This window comes from Carassius auratus, chromosome 7 (assembly GCF_003368295.1).
Source record: "Carassius auratus strain Wakin chromosome 7, ASM336829v1, whole genome shotgun sequence".
Classification (NCBI taxonomy): Eukaryota; Metazoa; Chordata; class Actinopteri; order Cypriniformes; family Cyprinidae; genus Carassius; species Carassius auratus.
In genome coordinates this window covers 26,898,012-26,920,416 of record NC_039249.1, presented here as the reverse complement: position 1 = coordinate 26,920,416, position 22,405 = coordinate 26,898,012, and the positions used below count along the sequence as shown (strand labels likewise).

The following is a 22,405-nucleotide window of genomic DNA, read 5'->3' as shown; positions in this document are numbered from 1 at the left end:
TATGACAGCATCTCAGCTGGACACCAACACACACAGTCAAACTCTTACACACTCTCTCTCTCATTCTCTCACTATCTGTCAAAAAGTTTTACATCTTTTACTACACATGCATTTAGTAGGAAGCAGGCCAGGATTTCTTCTAATGAATCCAGCCAGGACATTGCATTTGCAATGTCTAATTCATTATGAATTAGATCTCTGAGATCAGAATCAAATTAAAAACATCAATCGTGGTTCGTTTCGCATTGCATTTGTTGAAAACTGGAAATGATCTGATGAAACTCTACCAAACCAAAAGCTAAAATTTAACTTATGCTCAAAGTTTTTATATCTTTGTTTCCAAATCCAATAAGCTGACTTATTAAAAAATAAAAGAAAAAATATATCAAGTTTAACAATAACAGACTGTTAATAATGGTAAATTATCAAATGAAAATACATGAAAAACTGTAATAAGTATGTAATATTGTAATATAATGTAATATTATTGCAAAATATTGTTAAATGTTCAGTTTTTGAAAGAATAACAAATAAAGCGCCTACCTGATATTTAAAGAGGAGACTTTAGAAATGCTTATTAGCGAAACCATTGGCTATAAAGTGAACTGCAACTTATTTGCTTGTGTTCACATCTACCACTTTATGTACACAGAGCTAAAAATACTGTTTTTTTACTTAGTATACTTGTGCAAATAGCCTCTGTCATAAAAAATACATACTGTAACACAAAGGTAGTAACTAGTAACTAGTACTCTTTTTTTCTAAATAATTTTCTGTATCGATTGTAATATAAGAAAATTAAACTATTAACATTCTCATCATAGAGATTGCCTTCACCACAAAGAAATACATATAATTGTGTTTTCTAATGTATCATAAAATATCTTATGAACCAACATAGCTGTTCACCTTCTGTAGACACTTTCATGCTGGGACCATGCCTGTGGTGCATTAAATTGCTGCCTGACAGCTTACTAGGTTTGGAATAGACTGTGTTGAATGTGACTACGAATTGTAAAGGATAAATTGCCTTTAGCCTAGATTTTGTGGACATATTTGTTTAGTTGCATGATTTGCATCATTTATTTAGCGAAACAGCACAGATAGTGCTTACAAATAAACTGTGCTTTCAGCAGGTTCAATTCATTCATCCTTCTATTTCTATTCATTCAGTTTCTATTTCATGTCAGTATTTCCTCCTCCAAGTAAACACTTGACCTAATAAGAGATTTGTTTCGCTCTCCAACCACTCATTACTTTGCCATAACTTGGGAAAGGCTGAAAGCTGGAACATATTTAACATTTAGACCTTAGGCCTGCCAATCATATTGTGCCACTAAATATGCAATTATACATAAATACATAGCTGCCCAAGACACATTGCTTTGACCAAAATTTAATAAAGCATTACATGTATATTTCACAGAGAACATTCCCATAGTGCATTGCAACAAGCTCAGTGAAAATTGACAATAAATGTAAATTTCATTCAGTCCTGTAAAAGTATACTGATAGCACTGATTCTAATTAAAATGTATTATTTCACCTAATATTTGTGTGCAGCATTTAAAATATTCTTAGTAGAGTGTTTCGTTGCTAGCTTAGCAACATTCTAATGTCAAACTCTTCATTCTAACATATTAAAATCAATTGTGAGCTGGATCTTTAGTGTGCAGAAATAACCGGGTGTGTGGAAACCATTCCAAAGTAATATCCAGAGAATATACAGAGGGCCACTCTGTCAGTCAAAAGCAATACACATTAAAGGGGTCATATGTTGCTTTTTTAAAGATCATTATTTGGTGTAACAGAATATGTTGACATGTTTAATGTTCAAAAAACACATTATCTTTTAAAATACTGTACATTATTGTAGGTTCTCTATGCCCTGCCTCCCTCAAATGGATAATTTTCTACAAAGTCCCTCCTATCAAAAAGCGCAGTCTTGTCTGATTGGCAAACTGACCCAGTGCACTGTGATTGGCCGAGTACCGCAAGCACTCGTTGGAAAAGCTCACCATGATCGCAAGCTTCATCTTCCAAAATAAATGTAATTACAGTTAATAATGTTCTTAGTTTTACCCGAAAGGGGAACAGAGTCATGTGACAGACACAGTGATGAAGTTTGTATGTGTTTGCAGTACAAAAGCCATGGACGGTTAAGGCAGCTGACTCCACTGTGTGACCCTGTCTCTCACAAATACGCAAAGTGCAAAACTCTGCATTTTAACATTTAATAGCAAATACTAATAACAAAACATACTTCCAGTAGCTGATTCAAAAGCAAAATTGATTGTAGTAAATTGTCGTCGTAAAGTTGTAAATTGTCGTAGTAAAATTTTAAATTGTAAACTTGTAAATTGTTGAAGTAAAGTCAGAATGACCTCCTCTGCTAGGTTCACAAAATCATCGTCCATAAAATGTGTTGATGTTCTGTTGTAAGTAATCTTAAATGATTCCATCTATTGCATCTACTTTTGGAAGGCCAAATAAAGTGCTTTTGCTTTGGCCTATGCCGTGTTTCCATCGAAATTACCCGGAACAATTGTACCAGGAACTTTTTTCCCCTGGAACTATTTTCCCCCCAGAACTGTTGCTTTCTGCGTTTCCATTGTGGTTTAAAGTACCGGGAAGATTAGGCAAATAGTCTGGTGACGTAGGTCTGCGTGCATTTCACAACACAAATATGCTGATTTTGGACCAGCATCCTCGGTACAGTTCAGACTATGTGCATTCGACTCGTGAATGTGATGTCCGCAATGAAATTGCGGTAATTGTAACAGCAGCGTACTTGATAACATCAGTCAGCTCAGTCTTGGCTACTGCAAATTTTCCTCACTGTACACCTGTTTTAATAAAATGAAATAGGGTATCAAATACCACTGCCTCCTTTCATTTTCATTTAAACATAATAATAGCTGCAGAAATGTACTTAGTTCAGGGAAATGTATGTATACAGCCATTACAATGAAACTAAATATTATATCAGTTGCCTTTTTTATTTTCATTTTAACATATAGATAAATTGAATAATAAAAAATAAACCTTAAAAAAACTGGCTATGCGTTCTGTACTGGAATAACTGAGACTTGTCATGGCACTTGTATACTGTTGTTGTTCTCTTGTTGACCTGACTGCTTCTATTGTTCTCACTTGTAAGTCGCTTTGGATAAAAGCATCTGCTTAATGATTAAGCGTAAAATGTAAATGTAAATGAATACAGACCAAAGATTACCTGTTAAATTTACCCAAAACTAATTATATTTTATGTTTAACCAATAGACATCAGAGCCAGAGGCACATATCCGAAGGACTAGCCAAGTAGAGACTGCTCTCAGCAGATACATGATCAATGAGCTCTCGCTGATCGTGTGGAGACGACCATCACCGAAATCAGCGAAACACATTTTTAAATGGGCACTGTCTTTATAAATAAACCTCAGATTTTAGCTTTAAACAACTACATTCTCGACTGAAATACTTTTAAAATGACATTTCATGACACATTAATAGTAATATTTTGAAAATGATCCAAATAAATTGTGGTTGAAATCAAAATGCTGCGTGAACTCAACCAATCAGCCCCCGAAAGTTCAGGAACTTTGAAAAAGTACTACCTTGCCAGCAGGGACTTTCTGAGGGGCATGTTTTTCCCCGGAAATGTATTTAGTTCCTGGTTCCTGTGGTGGAAACACACCGAGTACCAGCCCAAGGTCCCTAGTTCCTGGGTAAAGTTCCTGCGGTGGAGATACACTCTAGATACACACAGTATCTCCCTGACATGGCTGCTTCAACACTAACTGCAGTTACTGAAACCACGCCTTGTAGGAGCGTGTGTGAATGAGCCATTTTAGGTGGGCGTGGCAAAGTCTTAACTTCGATAAAAATATCTCTTTGGATTTGAGACTTTAGTCTTTGCAACTTTACAGATCTTCTACATGTACCAAGAGCTTGTAACAGGAAAAAATTAAATTGCATCATATGAAGCTTTTAAACATTTTGCATAATTTAAGTGATTGTGGAAGTGAACTGTAAATAAATAAGATTCTTTAGTATGTTGTGGAGGCAAATTGATTTATATGGAAGTCCCTATAGTTCCAGACAGATGAGGTCCAGCCTCTGTACCCAGGGCTAGAGTAGACATTCAACTGGAATAATGGAGTGACCAGTGCTGGACCCTGAAGCCCCGGGGCCCTGTAATTCTCATGGACTGTGAGTGTGTATCTGTCTTAATCTTTATGTCCAGCCTTTAATCTTCCAGCCTCTGCTTTTTCACTCTTATTTCAACATCATGCTCATATTTTTTCCACACTTTCACTTCACCTTAATCAGTTTAGTTTACTGCTAAATGTGTATGCACTGCTTTCAAGAGTTTATTTTATAGATATATTATACCATGCACTAACTGTTTATTAAATCAAAGTTGACCCTAATTATCACTGCTCCATTGCAATTGGTGAATTTTATTCTTAATAGTAATAGAAAGAATTGAAAAAGTCACATTAAATATTGTAATAGCTTATAAATTGTTAATAAATGGCATATTTCCTCATTTGAGTAAATTGTTAGTTGAAATCAAATATTGTGGAAAGTAGAATTTTTTTTAATTATTACTATGCATGCAGCGTTAATGTCCTCATCTTGACTTACAAAGTACATTAAATATTTATAATAGAATCAAAAATGCAAATAATAATAATAATAATAATAATAATTTGTTACACAACAGAAACATTTAAAATGAAGGCGTGAGACATGGACATTGGCATGCGATTATTGCATCCAGCAGCCGCTGATCACAGCGTGAGCAGAAAAAGGCAACTGATGCAAATCATACCAGTTTTTCGCTGAGGAGACAAGCTGTTGTCCCGGCCACTCAGCGGTGGTACAGCAGCCATGGTGACGGGATGGAACGAGGGTTACATACGTAACTGAGACGTTCACTTTCAGTCAGTCACTCTCGACAAATTGGAATCCCTACCAAAGCGCCATAGATGCTGCCCCTTCTAGTGTCCTGTGCCCTTTTTTAGTGTAGGCCGGGGCTCACAAAATAAAACAAAAAAAAGTCAATGTTGTTATAGCACTACCCACTCAGTGAGACTGGACACACTGGGAAAACATACCCATTCCACTTGGAACAGGAACATTGCAGAGGCCACATTCTTCCCGGCGGAGGTTTTGGAAGCACTTACACATATGAATAACCATTTAGGTGCATATGGAATAATAGAGGTGATTGTAACCTTCTTGGAAAATGGCAGAGAGGTCTCAACATATGGAACCCAGCTCTCTACCAGTTCTCATGGATTCATTGAGTGAGGCACTGGCACCGGATGTTCCGCCACATCTGGCTGCCAAGGGGATAGAGAATCTCGACAAGGTCTATAGTACAGATTCTCTGGAGCAATTTTAGCAAGCAAACACTAAGTGCTTCTCAGCGCTTCTACCCATTTGATGTGAGAACACAGGAGGATACCAGCTCCAAACAAATGCTATAGAATCAAGCGAACTTCCTCTCCATGGGGTCATGGTTAGCAGCAATCGCAGTGACATACTGTAGATTTTAAGAGTGGAGGGAGATAGCCATTTGCTCCAACCCTTGCTGAAAAAAGGAAATCACGACCCAGATCGGGCCTCTCCGGGGGTCTTCTCAGCGAGAAGAAAACCACTCGATGAACAGATTCCACTACACTGCTCTCGCCAAAATTATTTGACGCAGAGAGTGCATGAGTAGAGCCTTTGTCCCAGAGACAGAGAAACCCATCCTGTTGTCGAGATTTTTCGAGACCAAATTCACCACTATGCCCACTATGCCCTCCTCTGGGGGAGGGAGAGGTTCATTCAACATCCACCAAAGAGCAGTTTCCTCCCTCTCTGGGTAGCCCTTCCCAATGTCTCTTGCTCTTCCGCTCACCACAAGGCTTGACGAGCCTATGCCCAGCTCCCTGCACCAATTGCTTGAGGCTACTATGAAGGCGTCACTCTTTCAGAACTTCTGGATTATGACCACCTTTGTGCAGGTCCATCAGTGCCTTGGCGTATAAGGCAGCTTCTCCACAAGCTGTATAATCAACGCCTGTCAGACCAGAAGAGTGCCCAGGCCCAGGAGTGAAGCAACGGGTTTGCCCACCAGGAGGAGTAGGTTTTAGCACATAACTGCTTCACTTATGACTGCTCCGGAAGGGGGATTGCCGTATACCCCCTAGCTGCACCATGTCAAGGGTGGTGAGGGAGAAGGAACCAGCAGGTTAGTTTAGGGCAGTAAAAGGTGCGGTCCATGACCTGGTGAGCTCCTCATGCACCTCCAGGAAGAAAGACACCAGGGTGGGGCACTGGGAAGATGATCCATTGTCTTTACAAAGACGCACCCATGTACTCGTTTATAGAAATTGGCTCTTTCAGGGAAATGCTCTTTTATGTGCTGAGATGCACAGTGGAAAAAACCACTTGCAGCATGACAGGGGGTAGTGCATCCAGAAATGCACAACCCGCTCAACACAGGAATGACCAGTGCTGAAGTGCTGTCCGCCAACACAAAAAGCTCCCTAGAGTGCGCTGAACTCGTCATCACACATGAAGATATTGGCAGGAGCAGAACAATGTTATCGCTTAGCTCCGAAGCGAAAAGCTGGAATGCATTGCACCGACTGCCTTTTTATGCTCACATTGTGATCAGTGGTAGCTGGATGCAATCATTGCATGCCAATGTCCATTGGCTTCTTAAATTTACACTCAAAGTAGATTGGTCTCTTGAAGTGAGATCCCAATTCGTTGGTTCGCTGATGTAACATCGAGAGTGATGGACTGAAAGGGAACTAATATGATAAAAAAATTGTGAAACTTACAATATGGTGGCTTGTCACAGGACCTAAAATTTGTCTTGTACAATAAATAAATAAGTACATATAAACATACACACATAAAATCAAATACTATCAAGATTTACAAGTAAATGGCATGTGCACTACTTTTATTTTTTAGGAAGGATTCCCTTTACATTTACAGACAAACATGGTTTACAAGATAAACACACACACACACACACACATATATATATATATATATATATATATATATATATATATATATATTATCTACAGCAGTTTTCATGTAATGCTCTTACCTACATATTCTATTCCTGAAAACTGTGTCTGACTAGCAAAAGAACAAGGCAATACCCACTGTCAGCCGCCAGTCTTTGTCCAGTCAAGATGTACAATAAAGTCCAGTTTTATTCCCGATTGAATACAGTCTCTCATCAGAAAACAGCAGGCAACTCTTTCACACAAACGTGGAAGATCAAGCTCACCTGCATTTGCTGCTTTTGAAATGATCTCTGTCAGACGTCCTCCCCTGTTTTCTTACCATCCCCTCCTTTGTCTCTCTGTCCACATTTTTCTTCCTCCCACTCTATATATTGCAGCCTCTCACTCCTTGCTGACCTAGTCTGTCTAAACTCTCTCTCTCTCTCTCTCTCTCTCTCTCTCTCTCTTGCTCTCTCTCTCTCTTTCTCTCTCAAACACAGCTGCAAGCTAAAGCATTACAGTTAAATATGCATTCCACTCTCTCTCAGTGTGTTATTCTCTCTTTCCTCACAGTGGTCCATTTGCTAGGAGATGGCCACTTTCATCAACCTCAGAAAAGCTGCTGTGAATCAATGGATCCTGACTAGCTCTAGACTTTTACCTATTATTGTTTGTCAGAGGCCACTGCCTCATTCACTCTCTATTCACCTCATCTTACAGTATGTTTTTCTTCCACAGCATTCATAAAAAATACACACAGAGCCATAAATACCCCTACAAATACAGCAGGACATTTTTTTTTATTTTTTTTTTTAATTTTTTACATTTAAAATTTAAAATTAAAAGAAACTTGAATGCAAATGTTTTGAATGGATGCGTGTATTACCAGTGGCTTAATCACCAGGGGGGTATTCCAGAAAGCTTGGTTAACTTACCATTTGATAAACTATAACCTCTGGGTTGATTTACCCCAAACAGGCATACCATGAGTATGTCGGTTCCAAAACACCTGAGAAGAGTTAGCTTAATCAACCTCTGACTGGTTACCCAGAGTTAATGCGCGTGCACGGTGCATGTATAAAGACATTTTCAATGGATCGCCGATTTCACGAGTCACCATGGAAACTCAAAGCGAAAAAAAGAGAGCCGCGTATTTCACAGAGGCGGAGTTGGAAGTTTTAATGCATGCTTATGAGGAGTTTAAGCCAATAATATTAAAAAGAAGCAATACAGCTGCATCGGCTAAAGCAAGAGAGTTGGCTTGGCAAAAAATAACGGACAGAGTAAATGCGTGAGTGTATTAAATTACAAATTTGGTATTGGCTCCCGTTTTATTGAAATGCAAAATAATGAAGTATGACTTATACATACTTTTGAATATGTTAAATCACTATGAAAGCATTTACTTTTCCTGCCATTTTATTTCTTTAGCTTGAAATAATAATGTATATTTCTTATTTAATAAGGTGTAATCCTTCTGGAGCCACAAGAACTTTAAGCCAAGTCAAAATGAAACACAAAAACATTCTGCAAAAAGGTAATATTTGATTACACAAGTACTGAACTATTATTATAACAGGATTTAGTATATTCATTCTGTCATGCAGCTAACAGAAAAAAGACTGAAGCCCGTCTAACTGGCGGGGGGCCACCACCACCTCCCCTCACCCCATCTGAGGAGCTGGCTCTGTCCCTTAATAAAGGGCGACCAGTGGTTGCTGGCATTCCAGGGGGCAGTTCATCACACATACTATGCACCACAAGTGATGGTGAAAAAAGGGTGAAATGTAAGTTTACCTCTATGATTTGTTTTCATTTTTTATCCTGATAAATTACTATCTCTGTCACTTAAAGGCTTTTTGAACAAGATTAATTTATGTAGGCTTATTTTATTTAACTGCATATGATGTATTATTTTCTTTGATAATATTGAGAATTTAACGGGTTGTGTGTTCTTATAGATACTGATGGACGGATTGTATTATTGGACTCTCCAGAAAGAACACAGTCTGTCACAGTTGTAAGTGATTTGTTGTCAGGTACTTTTAGGGTTTTTTTTTTTTTTTTTTGCCAAATAATGTATACTTGAATATTTGTCTTGTAGGATGAAGATGATGATGACGATGAAGAGACCACATCTGCTGTGACAGAAGTGGACAATGCTGGTAGATCCACTGAGGTATGATGCATACACTGTTAAATGTCGCTGTAGATTTAGCAGCACATTACTGTAAAAACCTACTGTACAATACTTCATTTTTATATTACAGTAAAATACTGTAATTTGCATTGCATTCTGAGTAATATTGTTTGAGCGGGGACATTTTACAGAATATTTTAGTGTTGCTGTAACCTAGCTGTAACTTGGCTGTAATATGCCAGGCAATAATACAGAATTGCTGTAAACAGCGCGTCACCTGACAGACGACGTCACAACACAACTGCCGCAGCTCACTTACAGATGTCTGAACGTCTCTCTCTGTGGAAATCTGGAAGTTTGGTAAGTTAATTTTAAATTTTATAATTAGGTTTAAGGAGTACATAGCTTTTAGTGTGAAATGACAGTGGAAGTTTAGCCAGCGAACGTTGCAAAAACACCGTTAGAGAGTTAACTTTAAATGTCTAACATTACTCGCTGTTTCCCTCTTGTCCCGTCATTTTCATCTAACGTTAACTCGGCGAATTATACCTGATTTATTTCGACCAAACCAGACCTAGTGATTGTTGAAGATTGTTACTGTGAGTTTTATTTTGTTTATGTCGAATTTGAATGTAGTGTGTTTTACAATGGTCTGTGAGGTAAAATTACTATATTTGCTAATGGAGTCTGGTAGGATTAATAACTAATATGTCTCTGTAGGGATCCTTTCCATAATGTTCGATCCGAGCCTGTCACCAAGAAATTATAGTATTATAATAGACACTGTGCTCCAACTGCTAAAAAGATTTGCAGTCTGTGACTGTTTCCCGGATGATGTGCTGCAGCGCGTCGCGGTCTATTTGAAGTCGTTTAGAAACAAAAAAAAAATAAATCTAAAAAAGGCTTAAAAAATATGTTATTTTCATCTGCAACGTAAATATGTGATTTGGGCTTCAGGGATTTCATTTAATTAAGGCGGGAGACCCAGTTCTGTAGCATTGCGATTGCAATGACAAATAATGATTAATTAAAAATATGAATAAAGGTATAAATTGCCTTTATCAAAGTTAATAATGATCTTTTAGTCAACAAAGACCCATGCATGCCAAAAAAAAGTGTAAAAATGTAAAAAAAAATCAGAAACAGAGGCTTATAATTTTTTACTATATGTTAGATGTACTGTTGGATTGAATGAAATACAGTGATGTGTTAACTTATACATCCACGGCAAGTAACGCGTAATTGAATAAAATGTATTTTGATTTCTTACAGCTCTACAGTGTGGGCCACTTATTTTTGCAGCCTGGGAATGAGTTTTCTGTAAGTATTAGCCATTTTAATACAATGTTTTAAAGGGTTACTTCACCCAAAAATGAAAATTCCGTCATTAATTACTCATCCTCACGTCTCTCCAAACCCCTAAGACCTTGGTTCATCTTCTACACAGATTGAGACTTCTTCCAGCATCAGAGGTTGAAGTGGAGAGGGGAGATTCAGTCTCTGCTGACTGAGATGGAGAATGACTCAAGAACCCTACAAGACCAAGATCTGATGGCGACTTCAGTTGTCCTGCTTTTGATGGCCTTCTTCAGGGAGGCGATGGAATCCCTGTTCATACTGGCAGATGTAAGTATCTCAAACACATCTATTGTTTATTTTGCCTACAAGGACATGAAAAAGTTTGTACTCCCCCTGAGTTTTTGTGCAAAGACAATATTTTAAATATTTTTATTAAGATAGGAAATTTAAATAATAAATAAGCAGTGGAAAAGTATTCTAAGAAAGAAAAATATCACTGACAATATTTCACAAGTTGTACTCATTATACTCATGTTTTATGTATAGTAGCTACTTCATATTCTGCACTTTGATTCATGTTGTTTTAATATGTTTAGGTCACGGCAACCCAGGCAGACATTGAGGCACAGCAGGTGATACCAGACACACCCAGGCTCATTATGCTTGGTAAGTATGTGGTTTTTCACTACAATTTATTATTTATGCACACACACACACACACACACACACACACATCAAACATATCATACACACTGGAACACACTAACACACACTTTGTAAACTCACTCACACAAACTCAGACACTCTCATAGACACACACTAACACACATACTTACTCATACACACTCTCACAGACACTCACACATACATGCTCATTCACCCACACACTTACATATATGCATACTCATAAACACTCTCACTCTCATAGACACTCACACATAAGCTCATATTCACCATCATACACTCACTTACTTACACATACTCACAAACATACTCAAACAGTATTCACACTTACATATGTTTGTACACCTACACTCATATACACACATACTCATACACCCATTTACACATTCACATAAACACAAACATACTCAAATAAACACACTCTCACAGACACTCAAACATTCATGCTCATATTCACTCATACGCCCACTCACTCACACATACAAACACGTACATACTTACAGATAGTTGTACAGCTAAATACTCATATACACTCACATATACAAATTCATATTCACATGCATACACCCACTCACTCAAACACACACATTCACCCACTCACTCACACACACACACATACAAACACGTAAATATGCTGTACATACTCTCAGATGTTTGTACAGCTACACACACACACATACTGTACATACCCATGCACAGATGTTTTACAGCTACACTCATATCCACTCACAGATAAACACTCACACCCACTCTCACACACACAGCTGTATCAACATAAGTATTTTTATTCACTTTTATTATATTCTATGAATGTGTACAAACAGTAATGTATAAATTGCAACATTTAAGAATTGAGTTAAGTCATTCATGGACTTTGTTGACAATGTTGTTTTTGGAATAAAACATTTTAGGTAATTAACATTGTGTTCTTTCATTTTCAGGACATTCAATTATGACAGCATCCAAGTGGATGCTATCAATTGAGGGAAACATTATCTTGACACTGGAAAGCAGTGACACATTTATAACTGCCTTTGCAGTGATTTTCGCAAGCTACTACATCTTCAACATCGAGTACCAGGAGTCTGCTGCTTGTACACTAGAGCTTGTTCAGAGGCAAGTGAATTTCTTTCTGCATTACACTTTTGTATTGTATTTAAATAATGTGTGGAACAGTTGAGTAACAAAATAAAAGTTGGAGGACGGGAGGAATTTGAGAAAAAGTTTGAGTGCATTAGTCTTTTTTTTTTTTTTAAACATTTATTAACTGGTATGATATTGCTAACAGGTTCCTGGTCAGAATCAACCCTGAAGATGGAAATGCCAGACAGTTAAAGTGTACTGCCAGACAGGGAGTTAGCAAGAGGACCAAGAGGTTGGTGCAGAGGAAGGTGACAGCCATCAACCCACATGTTAATAGTTTTATTCAGTCCTTGATGGAGTTTGAATGGAAAACTTCAAACTGAAGCCTGCGCTCACCACCCACTGTTAGTGGGACACTTGTTGTTGTTGTTGTTGTTTTAAGTTGTTATTGCTCATTTGTCATTCTTTTACTCAACACAATCCTCAAGTTCTCTTTTCTTGTATGTTTTTGTTTCATTTACATTTGTGCAAACTTAAAGGGATAGTTGACCCAAAAATGGAAATTCTGTCATTGTTTACACACCCTCAAGTTGTTCCAAACCTGTATGAATTGCATCCTTTTGTTGGAAACAGAAGATATTTTAAAGAATACTGGTAACCAGACAGCTGACGGCACCCACTGACTTCTATAGGTTTTTTTTTTTCCTATTATAGAAATCAAAGGCTACCATCAACTGTCTGGTTACCAACATTCTTGAAAATATCATCTTTTGTGTTCAACAGAAGGAATAAATTCATACAGGTTTGGAACAACATGAGGGTGAGTAAATGATGACAGAATGTTTATTTTTGTGTCAGCTATCCCTTTAAAAGCCATTAATACCTGTGAATTGATGATGCACTGAACATTCAATGGTTTTAAATGAAATGGTTGTAATAGTTTTAATTGATTGAATAAAACATTTTTGACAAGAACATTGTTTGGGTTGTCTTTTGATTTGGACAGGTATTCTGAAGTATAATTATAATATTACTTCCTATATATTTATATACTGAAATAACTACATATTATAATCACAATATTAACGTAATTAGTAATTATTTTGAAAATTATAGTAATATTTAGCAGTAATGAATCAATATAGATATTGCAGTACAATACCGTATTAATTACAGCAGAAGCAGACTAAAATGAGAAAATGTTGTAAAATACAGTAAAATACTGTTTTGTACAATTACAGTACTGGCCTTGTGTACTGTAAATTGAATTACAGTATAATTACTGTAAATCACAATACAGTAACTTGCTGGCAACCGTGCTGCCAGTACTGTACTGTAAAAATACAAGAAAATAGTTAACAGTGTACCATTATGATGTATGGCCCCTTTTTGCATTAGAGTAACAAACTGTCATTGTCCTTTCATAGTACATACCTAGGGATTTGCCCACAGATGAGGGTCCTTCAGCCTCAGCACACAATCTAAGCAGGGTAAGAATTTGTGTCCATGTGTCCATATTTTAATTTTATTCTCTGACCAAACAATCTCATTTATTACATTTTTCCACCTTAGTTGCCAGCAAAGGAGCTGTATAAGGTCCATCTTCAAAAACAAATAAGAAAAAGTGACATGGAGATGGACCTTATACAGCTTCAAATGGAAGAGAAAAGGCTCCTCATTAAAAAAGCAGCACTTGAAATAGAATTACTTGATAATCGCCTTAAGGTGAGAACTTGTCTGAATATTAATCTGTTGCATGTTAAAAGTGGTCTGTCTGTCTCTATCTATCTATCTATCTATCTATCTATCTAGCTATCTATCTATCTGTATGTATGTATGTATGTATGTATGTGTAAAGCAATATATAAAAAAAACATTTTAATGAATTTTACTTGTATTGTTTTTCAGGAAATGAAGAAATAAACTGCCTGGCAGACCAGTGCAAAAAAAAACTAATAAAAGTAATTTTGACAAATCCTGTCTCTCAAAAGTCTTCCGTCTCTGTTGGCCTCTAAAATCTGTCGGTGTTCCTCTGGGCCATCTTCCTCAATACAAGGAGGGTGGCTCTCTCCTCTTATAGTGGCAATATTGTGAAGCACAACACAAGCCACAATAATGTCGCATGCCCTCTCTGGACTAACCCGGAGCCCACGCAGACACTGAAACCGAGATTTGAGGATCCCTATAGTCATCTCCACCTTGGCCCGTGTTCGGCTGTGAGCCAGGTTAAACCGTGTCTGTGGTCCAGGCTCAGGTTCAGGGTAGGGTGTCATTAAATAGGGCAGACAAGGGTATCCTCTGTCCCCCAGCAAGTAACCATTGTACTGTCCTGTAATGATTGAAGTGTACAACACAAATATAGTAAAAACGAAAAAACAAAAATTGTATAAAGCAAATCATACCCTGCTGAAATGTCTGGCATAATGATGACTCGCGGAAAATTCTGGCATCATGCACAGATCCTGGCCATTTTGCCTCGACATTGGTGATGATTTGGGTTGCCTCACATATTACCTATAGTTAGTGGAAAAAGTAATGACTTTGATGATTTTAAGAAGGGGAAAAAATTAAGTTGTTACCTGCACATTGATACTATGAATAGATTTCCTATTAACATAGTCTCCCTCATTTATTGATGGAGCTTTAATAGGAATGTGAGTGCCATCAATGCACCCAATTACATTTGGAAACCCTGAAACAGAAAGTTTTGGAAGTATGAAGTGTGTGCATAAGGAATACATGTATAGATATTAATAATATGACTAAATATTAAATATGCGTCATATATTTTACTACAAAGGACAAACCTGCCACTCTGTGGAATTCGTCTTTAATAACAACAGAGGTTTATGGCCAGGGAACTGTACAAACGTGGGTAACAACTGTTTAAGTGCCAGACACACTGTACGAACGGCTCTACACACAGTTGCCTTTCCCACATGCTCTGAATCGCCCACACTGTACAAAAAATGGCCAGACGCAAAAAACCTAAGTGCTATGCACAGAATGTTTTCTGTGCTAAGCGCAGAGCCGCGGTTTGTCACATTTGCGATATGCGGTTTTAAAAGACGTGTTAAATAAACTAATGAATCTTTTGAAAAACGATAACGCTCTTTTAAATATTCATTAGGGTAAGCAAACACATCAATACGCGGTCTTATAACCCTCTCCCGATGAAAAAAACCTCGTATAATTTGTGCTTCAACGTCCACAGGATCCTCGTCAAAAGGGCACGCCATGCTCACCAACCTTCTGAAACGAAGTTACACTGAAACATAACCTGCTCTCGAGCAGGTTATCTTCAGAGAGTCAGTTGCTATGGTTACATACATACCCAGAAAGTGACCTCTGTTTTTGGAACCGAACGTTGAGGTTATCCACGAACTTACCCTTATACATACCCAGGTATGTCACATAACCTGCTTTTTGGAATACCCCCCAGATGAGGCTTGATTGTTTATTCCATTGTTTATAATCAGTGTTGTGGGTTAGAGTACTCTAATTACTTTTTTCCTGAAATTTGTAACGCGTTAGTTTCGTGCGTAAGTAATCAGTAACTTCGTTATTTATTTATTTTTAAGTAATCCGTTATTTTAAGGAAAGGAAAATCCCGACTGCAGCCTGCTTTTTGTCAGACAATAGTCCCAGGTCTACTGTGCCACCTGCGGATGTACAGTATCAGCGGAGCCAAAGCTCTGTGATCGTAAAGTCAATGGCTGTGATGCGTCTGTGCCCTGCGCCTGACCCTGTGTGTGTGTTTATTTTTTTTTTCGAACTCCCGGCAAGATAGCAGAGAGGACAGCGTTTGGTTTATGGAAGTACGCACATTATTTTCAATTCGTCAACGAAAAAGAAAAGAACATAACGGTAAAATGCACACTCTGCGTTGGTGAAAAGCTTCTGTCGACCGCCAAAAATTCTACCTCAAATTTAACGCTACGTTTTAATCACTACTTCGAAGAGTAAATGTAAGAGGACTGTGTTAAAGCGAATTTAGGCTTGTGACTGTGAGTGACACTTTAATAATAATTAGTTCGGCTATTAAGCGATTTGTCATTTGCCTGTGTGGCAGTGAAGGATTTAATTCGGTTTGTTATCATTTTTGTTTGACAGGCAGCTGTTAATTTCTGTTAGATCATTGGCTGGCTGGTTGTTCATCATTTCTAAATGGATTTAAATCTGCAAGCCTGTTTAAGGTTGTGTTTACAAGTAAGCATACTTGTACTTTGATAACTGCATTATTTAAAGTTAAAGAAAAATCAGGAGTTATCTTGTGGTGCTCATAATATACAGTAGCCTAGGCTACCCGGGCTGGGTAACGTTAGGTGCGAATTTTGATTAATAATATGTTCTGTGATAATAAATAAATAAAACGCCATGTGGAATAGCCGATTGCTGACTGTCTTTCCTGTTATTGTTATCCTGCAGTGTTAATTTAGTCGGATGACTGACGTTATTCTTTGTCGGGAGTCACGACTTCTAGGTGCATTTAAAGGGGCCGGGGGGCTGTGTCTGTCATGTGTGAGCCGCTGCAAACGGCTTTTAATTTTTGGTAACGCATGAGTACTCTAACGCGTTACTTTTATGAATAGGTAACGCTGTATCATAACTGATTACTTTTAATTGATGGTAACGTTGTAACCTAACTAACTACTTTCCAAAGTAACTATACCCAACACTGTTTATAATGGCATTCAGCTTCCTGAAAGACAGCAGAGACCAGGACAACTAGAGCCCCAGATACAGATCCCCTGTAAAGACCTTGTCTCAGAGGACCACCAGGACAAGACCACAGGAAACAGATGATTCTTCTGCACAATCTGACTTTGCTGCAGCCTGGAATTGAACTACTGGTTTCGTCTGGTCAGAGGAGAACTGGCCCCCAACTGAGCCTTGGGTTTCTCCCAAGGTTTTTTCTCCATTCTGTCACCGATGGAGTTTCGGTTCCTTGCCACTGTTGCCTCTGGCTTGCTTAGTTGGGGTCACTTCATCTACAGTGATTTCCTTGACTTGATTGCAAATAAATGCACAGACACTATTTAAACTGAACAGAGATGACATCACTGAATTCAATGATGAACTACCCTTAACTATCATTTTGCATTATTGACACACTGTTTTCCTAATGAATGTTGTTCAGTTGCTTTGACGCAATGTATTTTGTTTAAAGTGCTATATAAATAAAGGTAACTTGACTTGACTTCAAAAGTGTTCTGAGTGAAAATAAAGCATGTGTGTGTTTTTTTTTTTAGTTTAATATATTTTTTATAAATGGCTCATACTATGATATAGGACAATATGGAGTCCATACTCATAGAGGCAAAAACACCTTGATGCAGTTGCTGATATTTATTTGAACAAAAAGTAAGCAAATTCGGAGAGCTTATGTAAATCAGTGAGATGATAATGATAACAGTATTTAAATATAAATATTATTTCCCTTTCAGACATCACTCGTGACATCACGTCGGTATTAACCGATAAATTGCGATCACGCTTAGAGAGAGCAATCAACTTTTAGTGTAATTAAACAAGCCAATGCATATTAGCATGCGATGATTGCATCCAGCTGCCGCTGATCATAGCATAAGCATAAAAAGGCAGCAGAGACAATGCTCACCAGCTTTTCACTTTGAAAATGAATGATCACATCGTTTTGCTCCTGATTATCTGCCATTCTTTCCGGAGGGGCTACCTGGCTACAGAGGACCAGACTGAGGTGATCTGACACGTCTCCCCTGGCACTGGGGCTCATCACTGAGGGCGGCCCCCTGCATCCACTCCCATCTACACAAGAGAGATATTTTCTCTGTCTCTGGGTCCCATGGAGACTCGTGGATGGACCAACACTGGACCACACTCATCCCTCATCCTCTCTCACCAGCAGGAAGCAGTGGGAAGTTTGAGAGCATCAAATTCATTACTCCCACACCCTCTGCCAAACCATTGAACCAGGTAAGTGTTACAATGCACACTCAGACCGCTCTGTGGTCTGCCCACGTACCAGGTCCATGTGTTTCACTTTGCTGCCACTCTGTGGGTCAAGTCACCTAGATTTATATAGCGTGTGAGATGACAAACTTCTAAAATGTTAAATCTAGGTTTCAGTGTAATCGTATGTACATTTGTGTTTACATTTTGAGGTTAAGATTATGACATTCTGAAATGATCAAGTCAAGCAGCCCAGGTTTCTGAGACCTTAACCTTTTTTCTTCATCCACTTCCTGATTATAGGGGCAAGGTACCAAAATAAAGGTCTGCTAAACTCAAAGTACAGCTCTGCCTTTGTTTCTATGATAATGTGAAGGTATGGGTGACACTATCGGTACCTCTATTTAAATGATGCTGTTATGCTCATGAGATCAAGGCTGGGAAAATGCCAGTGTCTGGCAATTTCCTGATTCCATTTGCATGCTTTGTTTAAATGGTCTCCACCTCCATGTCTATATAAACTATGATGTATTAATGAATTCTCAAATAATTCTGCTGAAGATTACCCAAGAGTCTCCTGGTCTTTGCTTCTGAGTTTCCAACAGTTTTTGGTGTCGTGGACCCATATCAAGCTTCTCACCTGAATCCATATTGAAACCGCAATCTCAAAGATCTGACTTCATTCCAGAATGAATATTTCTGTACAACTAAGGGTTGGTGAGTGTAACTCTATCCAAAAGAACTTGAAAGACCTGTACCCTCTGTGCCGCCAGATAGTTAACCAACAGCTGTAGAGTCTGGTTAACCAAGTTAAAGTATTTTAGAGATGCAAGTAATCCTCTGTTTAGGCAGGGAAGATTAGCATGAAGTGTTAATAACCTGTGTTTTTATCCTCTGTGTTGCCAGGGAAGTGTTAGTGTCCTTTTGTGTCAGAAGGAATGCAAAGCTGATTCCAACAACTAAGAAAGTTGGACTAGCTACTCTTTCATGGACAGACCGTGAGTTCAAATCCTTGTTTGGACAGCACATGGATTCAATAGAGCCTGAGTCAGTCAGGTTGGATTTGATAAAGAAATGTTATTCATCCAGGAAAAAGTATGGTCAATTGAAAAATGTAAAAAGATACTAGGATGGTGTATTCGCAAAAACAATGTGAAAGGCATTATCTGCTACATATACATATTTGGCTTCGCACTAGCTATGCAATGTCTTGGCATAACCCTGAGCTAGAGTACAACGAACAAAGAGCTCAGAGCTAGAGTATCTTTTACTAAGAAATTAAACCGCAACAAAGCTGCAGAAAAACTGTGAAAGTCAGTCAGACTGATAACATTTTTATCCTGACTTGCAAACTTTCTTTGAAACTGATGTAGCAAGTCAGTAACTGATGTGCCTGTAGATTCAGTAAAGGTATGTGGCGTGAGAAGATCTCAGACAATTGAGAAAACCTGAAAGGGTTCCTCCCAACTCTTTTGTTGTCTGAGTTCAAACTGTTGCCAAAGCGCGAAGACCTAAAGATCTAGAGAGACTATCACAGAGCTTACTCTCTGCCTGCACAAATTTTATTGAATTCAGAAGAGTATTGATCAGCAAAATGTGTCTCTATGACATGTCGTTAGCAGAAGTCAAAAAGCTGATGTCACAAATTCTAACTGAATCTGAATTCAACCGTTTTGAGTCTGCTGTTACTTCTGAACTACAACATGCCAGTAAAGCTGAATTGAGAGCAGGAGTTCTGTGAGCGTAATATTGTTGGACCAAAAGTGGATTGGTCAAAGGTCACTAGTTGTGTACAAAAGGAGGCTGAAACTGTAAGTGAATACACAGAAAGATTTGATCAGTCAGCTGCAGCTTATAGCGGAATGGCTGATACTCCAGAGAAGGTGATGACCACTAGTTCGGACATGGTTTGATGGCCTTTTAGCCGGGTACAGAACTGCTTTAATATTCTTTGATCTTACATGGTCCACTGGAAGCTTGCAAATTAACTTGGACAGTTTAGCTACTTGGGGAAAGAGACTCTGAAATCAAAGCCAGAGTAAAGATTGCAGCAGCATCTTTTTGGGTCAAAACAGAGAACCGACAGAAGCGTAAAAGTCCTAAGGAGGGCAGTTGTCACTTTTGTGGTAAAACTGGACACTGGATGAAATGGTGGAGGAAAAGCAAGAAGACCTTAAGCGTAATAAACCGCTTTACTCCGCTCCTACTCTCCGCTTACCAGTCTGAAGCTGCCCCTCCCCACATCACCTAACTGTTGGAGCAGCTTGCTCCGGTGTTAACTGTAAAGGCTGTCAATGCTTAACTTCCCCAGTAATGTACAACAAAGATGAAAGCTCCTTTGTAAACAAGACTACAGGAAGCTCACGGTCACTTCCTTTCATTGAGAGAACGTTGAGTACAGTACACTCGCAGCCTTCAAAGCTATACTACAGCACACTCCAGACACTCCTATTCTATTTGGGTTATAATGTTTTGTTATGACTTTCATTAGAGGATTGAGATGTTGTACAGTAAGGTTCACACACCAACTACAGTGATTAGGACACACCCAGACCAGTGAGGAGCCCAGGGAAGAACCAACGTGCAACAGGCCTCGGGGGCCAACCCTGTGGCAAAGACTTACTCACAGGTTTCCCCTATCAGTAGTTTATCCCCACCTCACTGGTCCATAGGTGCCAAATTACTTAAAACTAGATTGAGAAAAACACCATACGATTACCAGACTTCAAATCACTATACAATTGACAGAAGTCTAAAAATGTCTATGCATGAATACTGCTGGTCTGCTGTTTCTTTGTTTTGTGTTGCAGGTATGTGTTCATGCCATATCATTTCCATTTCTCACACCCTGGTGTAAAGCATCACCTCAGACATCCATGAACAAGCTTCATGAGGACAAAGTCATCTGAGTGAATCTAAGTGGGAAATGGACTACAGAAAACCAACTTCACAGCTGTTCGGACACCATGGACTTCAAGACTTCCACTCTTATGCTACATGGTTTTTCTGTGTAATGTAGTTTGTACGACATGTTACCATCCATGTCATGTGTGTCAAGTTATGGTTCTAAAAATATTACACCCAAGTAAATCTATGACAAGACCCAGAGTAAGTTATATGTGCCTGTAACATTCAAGTTACATGACCGCAGGGTGGGGCTTATGTTAACAAACATAGGCCATAGAATGGATTTATGAAGGTTTCAGTTTGTATTATGTGAGTTCTTAGTCCTCCCAATGGGAGAATGTTAAATCTAGGTTCCAATGTAGTGGTACGTATATTTGTGTTTTGACAATTGTGTTTGATGACATTCTATGAGGATCAAGTCAAGCAGCCCAGGTTTCTTGGACCTTTTGTCTTCATTCACTTCCTGACTATAGGGCAAGGTCCCAAGATAAAGGTGCCTGCTAAACTCAAGGCACAGCTGTTTCTTTAATAATGCCTTTGTTTCTATGATAATGTGAAGGTATGGGTGCTACTATCAGGCACCACTGTATTTAAATGACACCATTATGCTGATGAGCTCAAGGCTGGGAAAATCCCGTGTCTTGCATTTTCCTGATTCCATTTGCAAGTTTCGTTTAAATTAGTCTCCACCTCCATGTATCCCTCCTCCTCGAAATGTGTATCTAAACTACAATGTCTTAATGACTAGATTTTTGATGACTACAGTGCCATGCAGAGCATTCTCAATAAATTCTGCTGAAGGTTGCCCAAGAGTCTTTGGTCTTCTTGGAGTTTCCAAGAAGCGCTTTAAACACGACCGATTGTGTCAAAGTAACCGAACCGCATAAAGTAGGAAAATAGTGTGCCAATAATGTTCTGTTCAGTTTAAATGGTATCTGTGCAATCAAGTCGACGATATCGCTAGAAATTTAGTCCCCCCAAATAAGCAAGCCAGAGGTGACCGTGGCAAGGAACCAAAACTCCATTGGTGACAGAATGGGGGAAAAAAAAACCTTGGTAGAAACCGGGCTCAGTCGACGAAACCAGCAGTTCAGTTCCAGGCTGTCAGATTCTGCAGAAGAAACATCCTTTCCTGTGGTCTGGTCTCGGCGGCTGTCTAGGAGACAAGGTCTTGACTGTGGATCTGTCTCTGGGGCTCATCTAGTTGTCCTGGTCTCTGCTGACATTCAGTGCCGTAGAAGTCCTCTCTAGGTGCCGATTCTCATTCTCTGTGCGATGCCGGTCAGTTCATTTTCTAGCTTTTGAAGCTCAGCTACTTCATTTAGACTCGCATGTA

At 38.7% G+C, this 22,405-nt stretch overlaps 2 protein-coding genes across 2 annotated transcripts; one reads left to right on the top strand and one right to left on the bottom strand.

The window, feature by feature from the left end:
* Positions 1–7,934: 7,934 nt before the first annotated feature.
* Positions 7,935–14,168, top strand: LOC113106373 (uncharacterized). Its single transcript, XM_026268236.1, has 7 exons — positions 7,935–8,316; positions 8,492–8,562; positions 8,633–8,812; positions 8,987–9,045; positions 9,130–9,204; positions 13,659–13,721; positions 14,140–14,168. The coding sequence occupies exons 1-7, from the start codon at positions 8,099–8,101 to the stop codon at positions 14,152–14,154; spliced, it is 681 nt and encodes a 226-aa protein (XP_026124021.1). The 5' UTR covers positions 7,935–8,098; the 3' UTR covers positions 14,155–14,168.
* Positions 14,150–15,061, bottom strand: LOC113106374 (putative nuclease HARBI1). The gene is made up of 3 exons (XM_026268237.1): positions 14,811–15,061; positions 14,634–14,745; positions 14,150–14,560 (listed from the first exon to the last, which is right to left on the bottom strand). The coding sequence occupies exons 1-3, from the start codon at positions 14,970–14,972 to the stop codon at positions 14,184–14,186; spliced, it is 651 nt and encodes a 216-aa protein (XP_026124022.1). The 5' UTR covers positions 14,973–15,061; the 3' UTR covers positions 14,150–14,183.
* Positions 15,062–22,405: the final 7,344 nt, after the last annotated feature.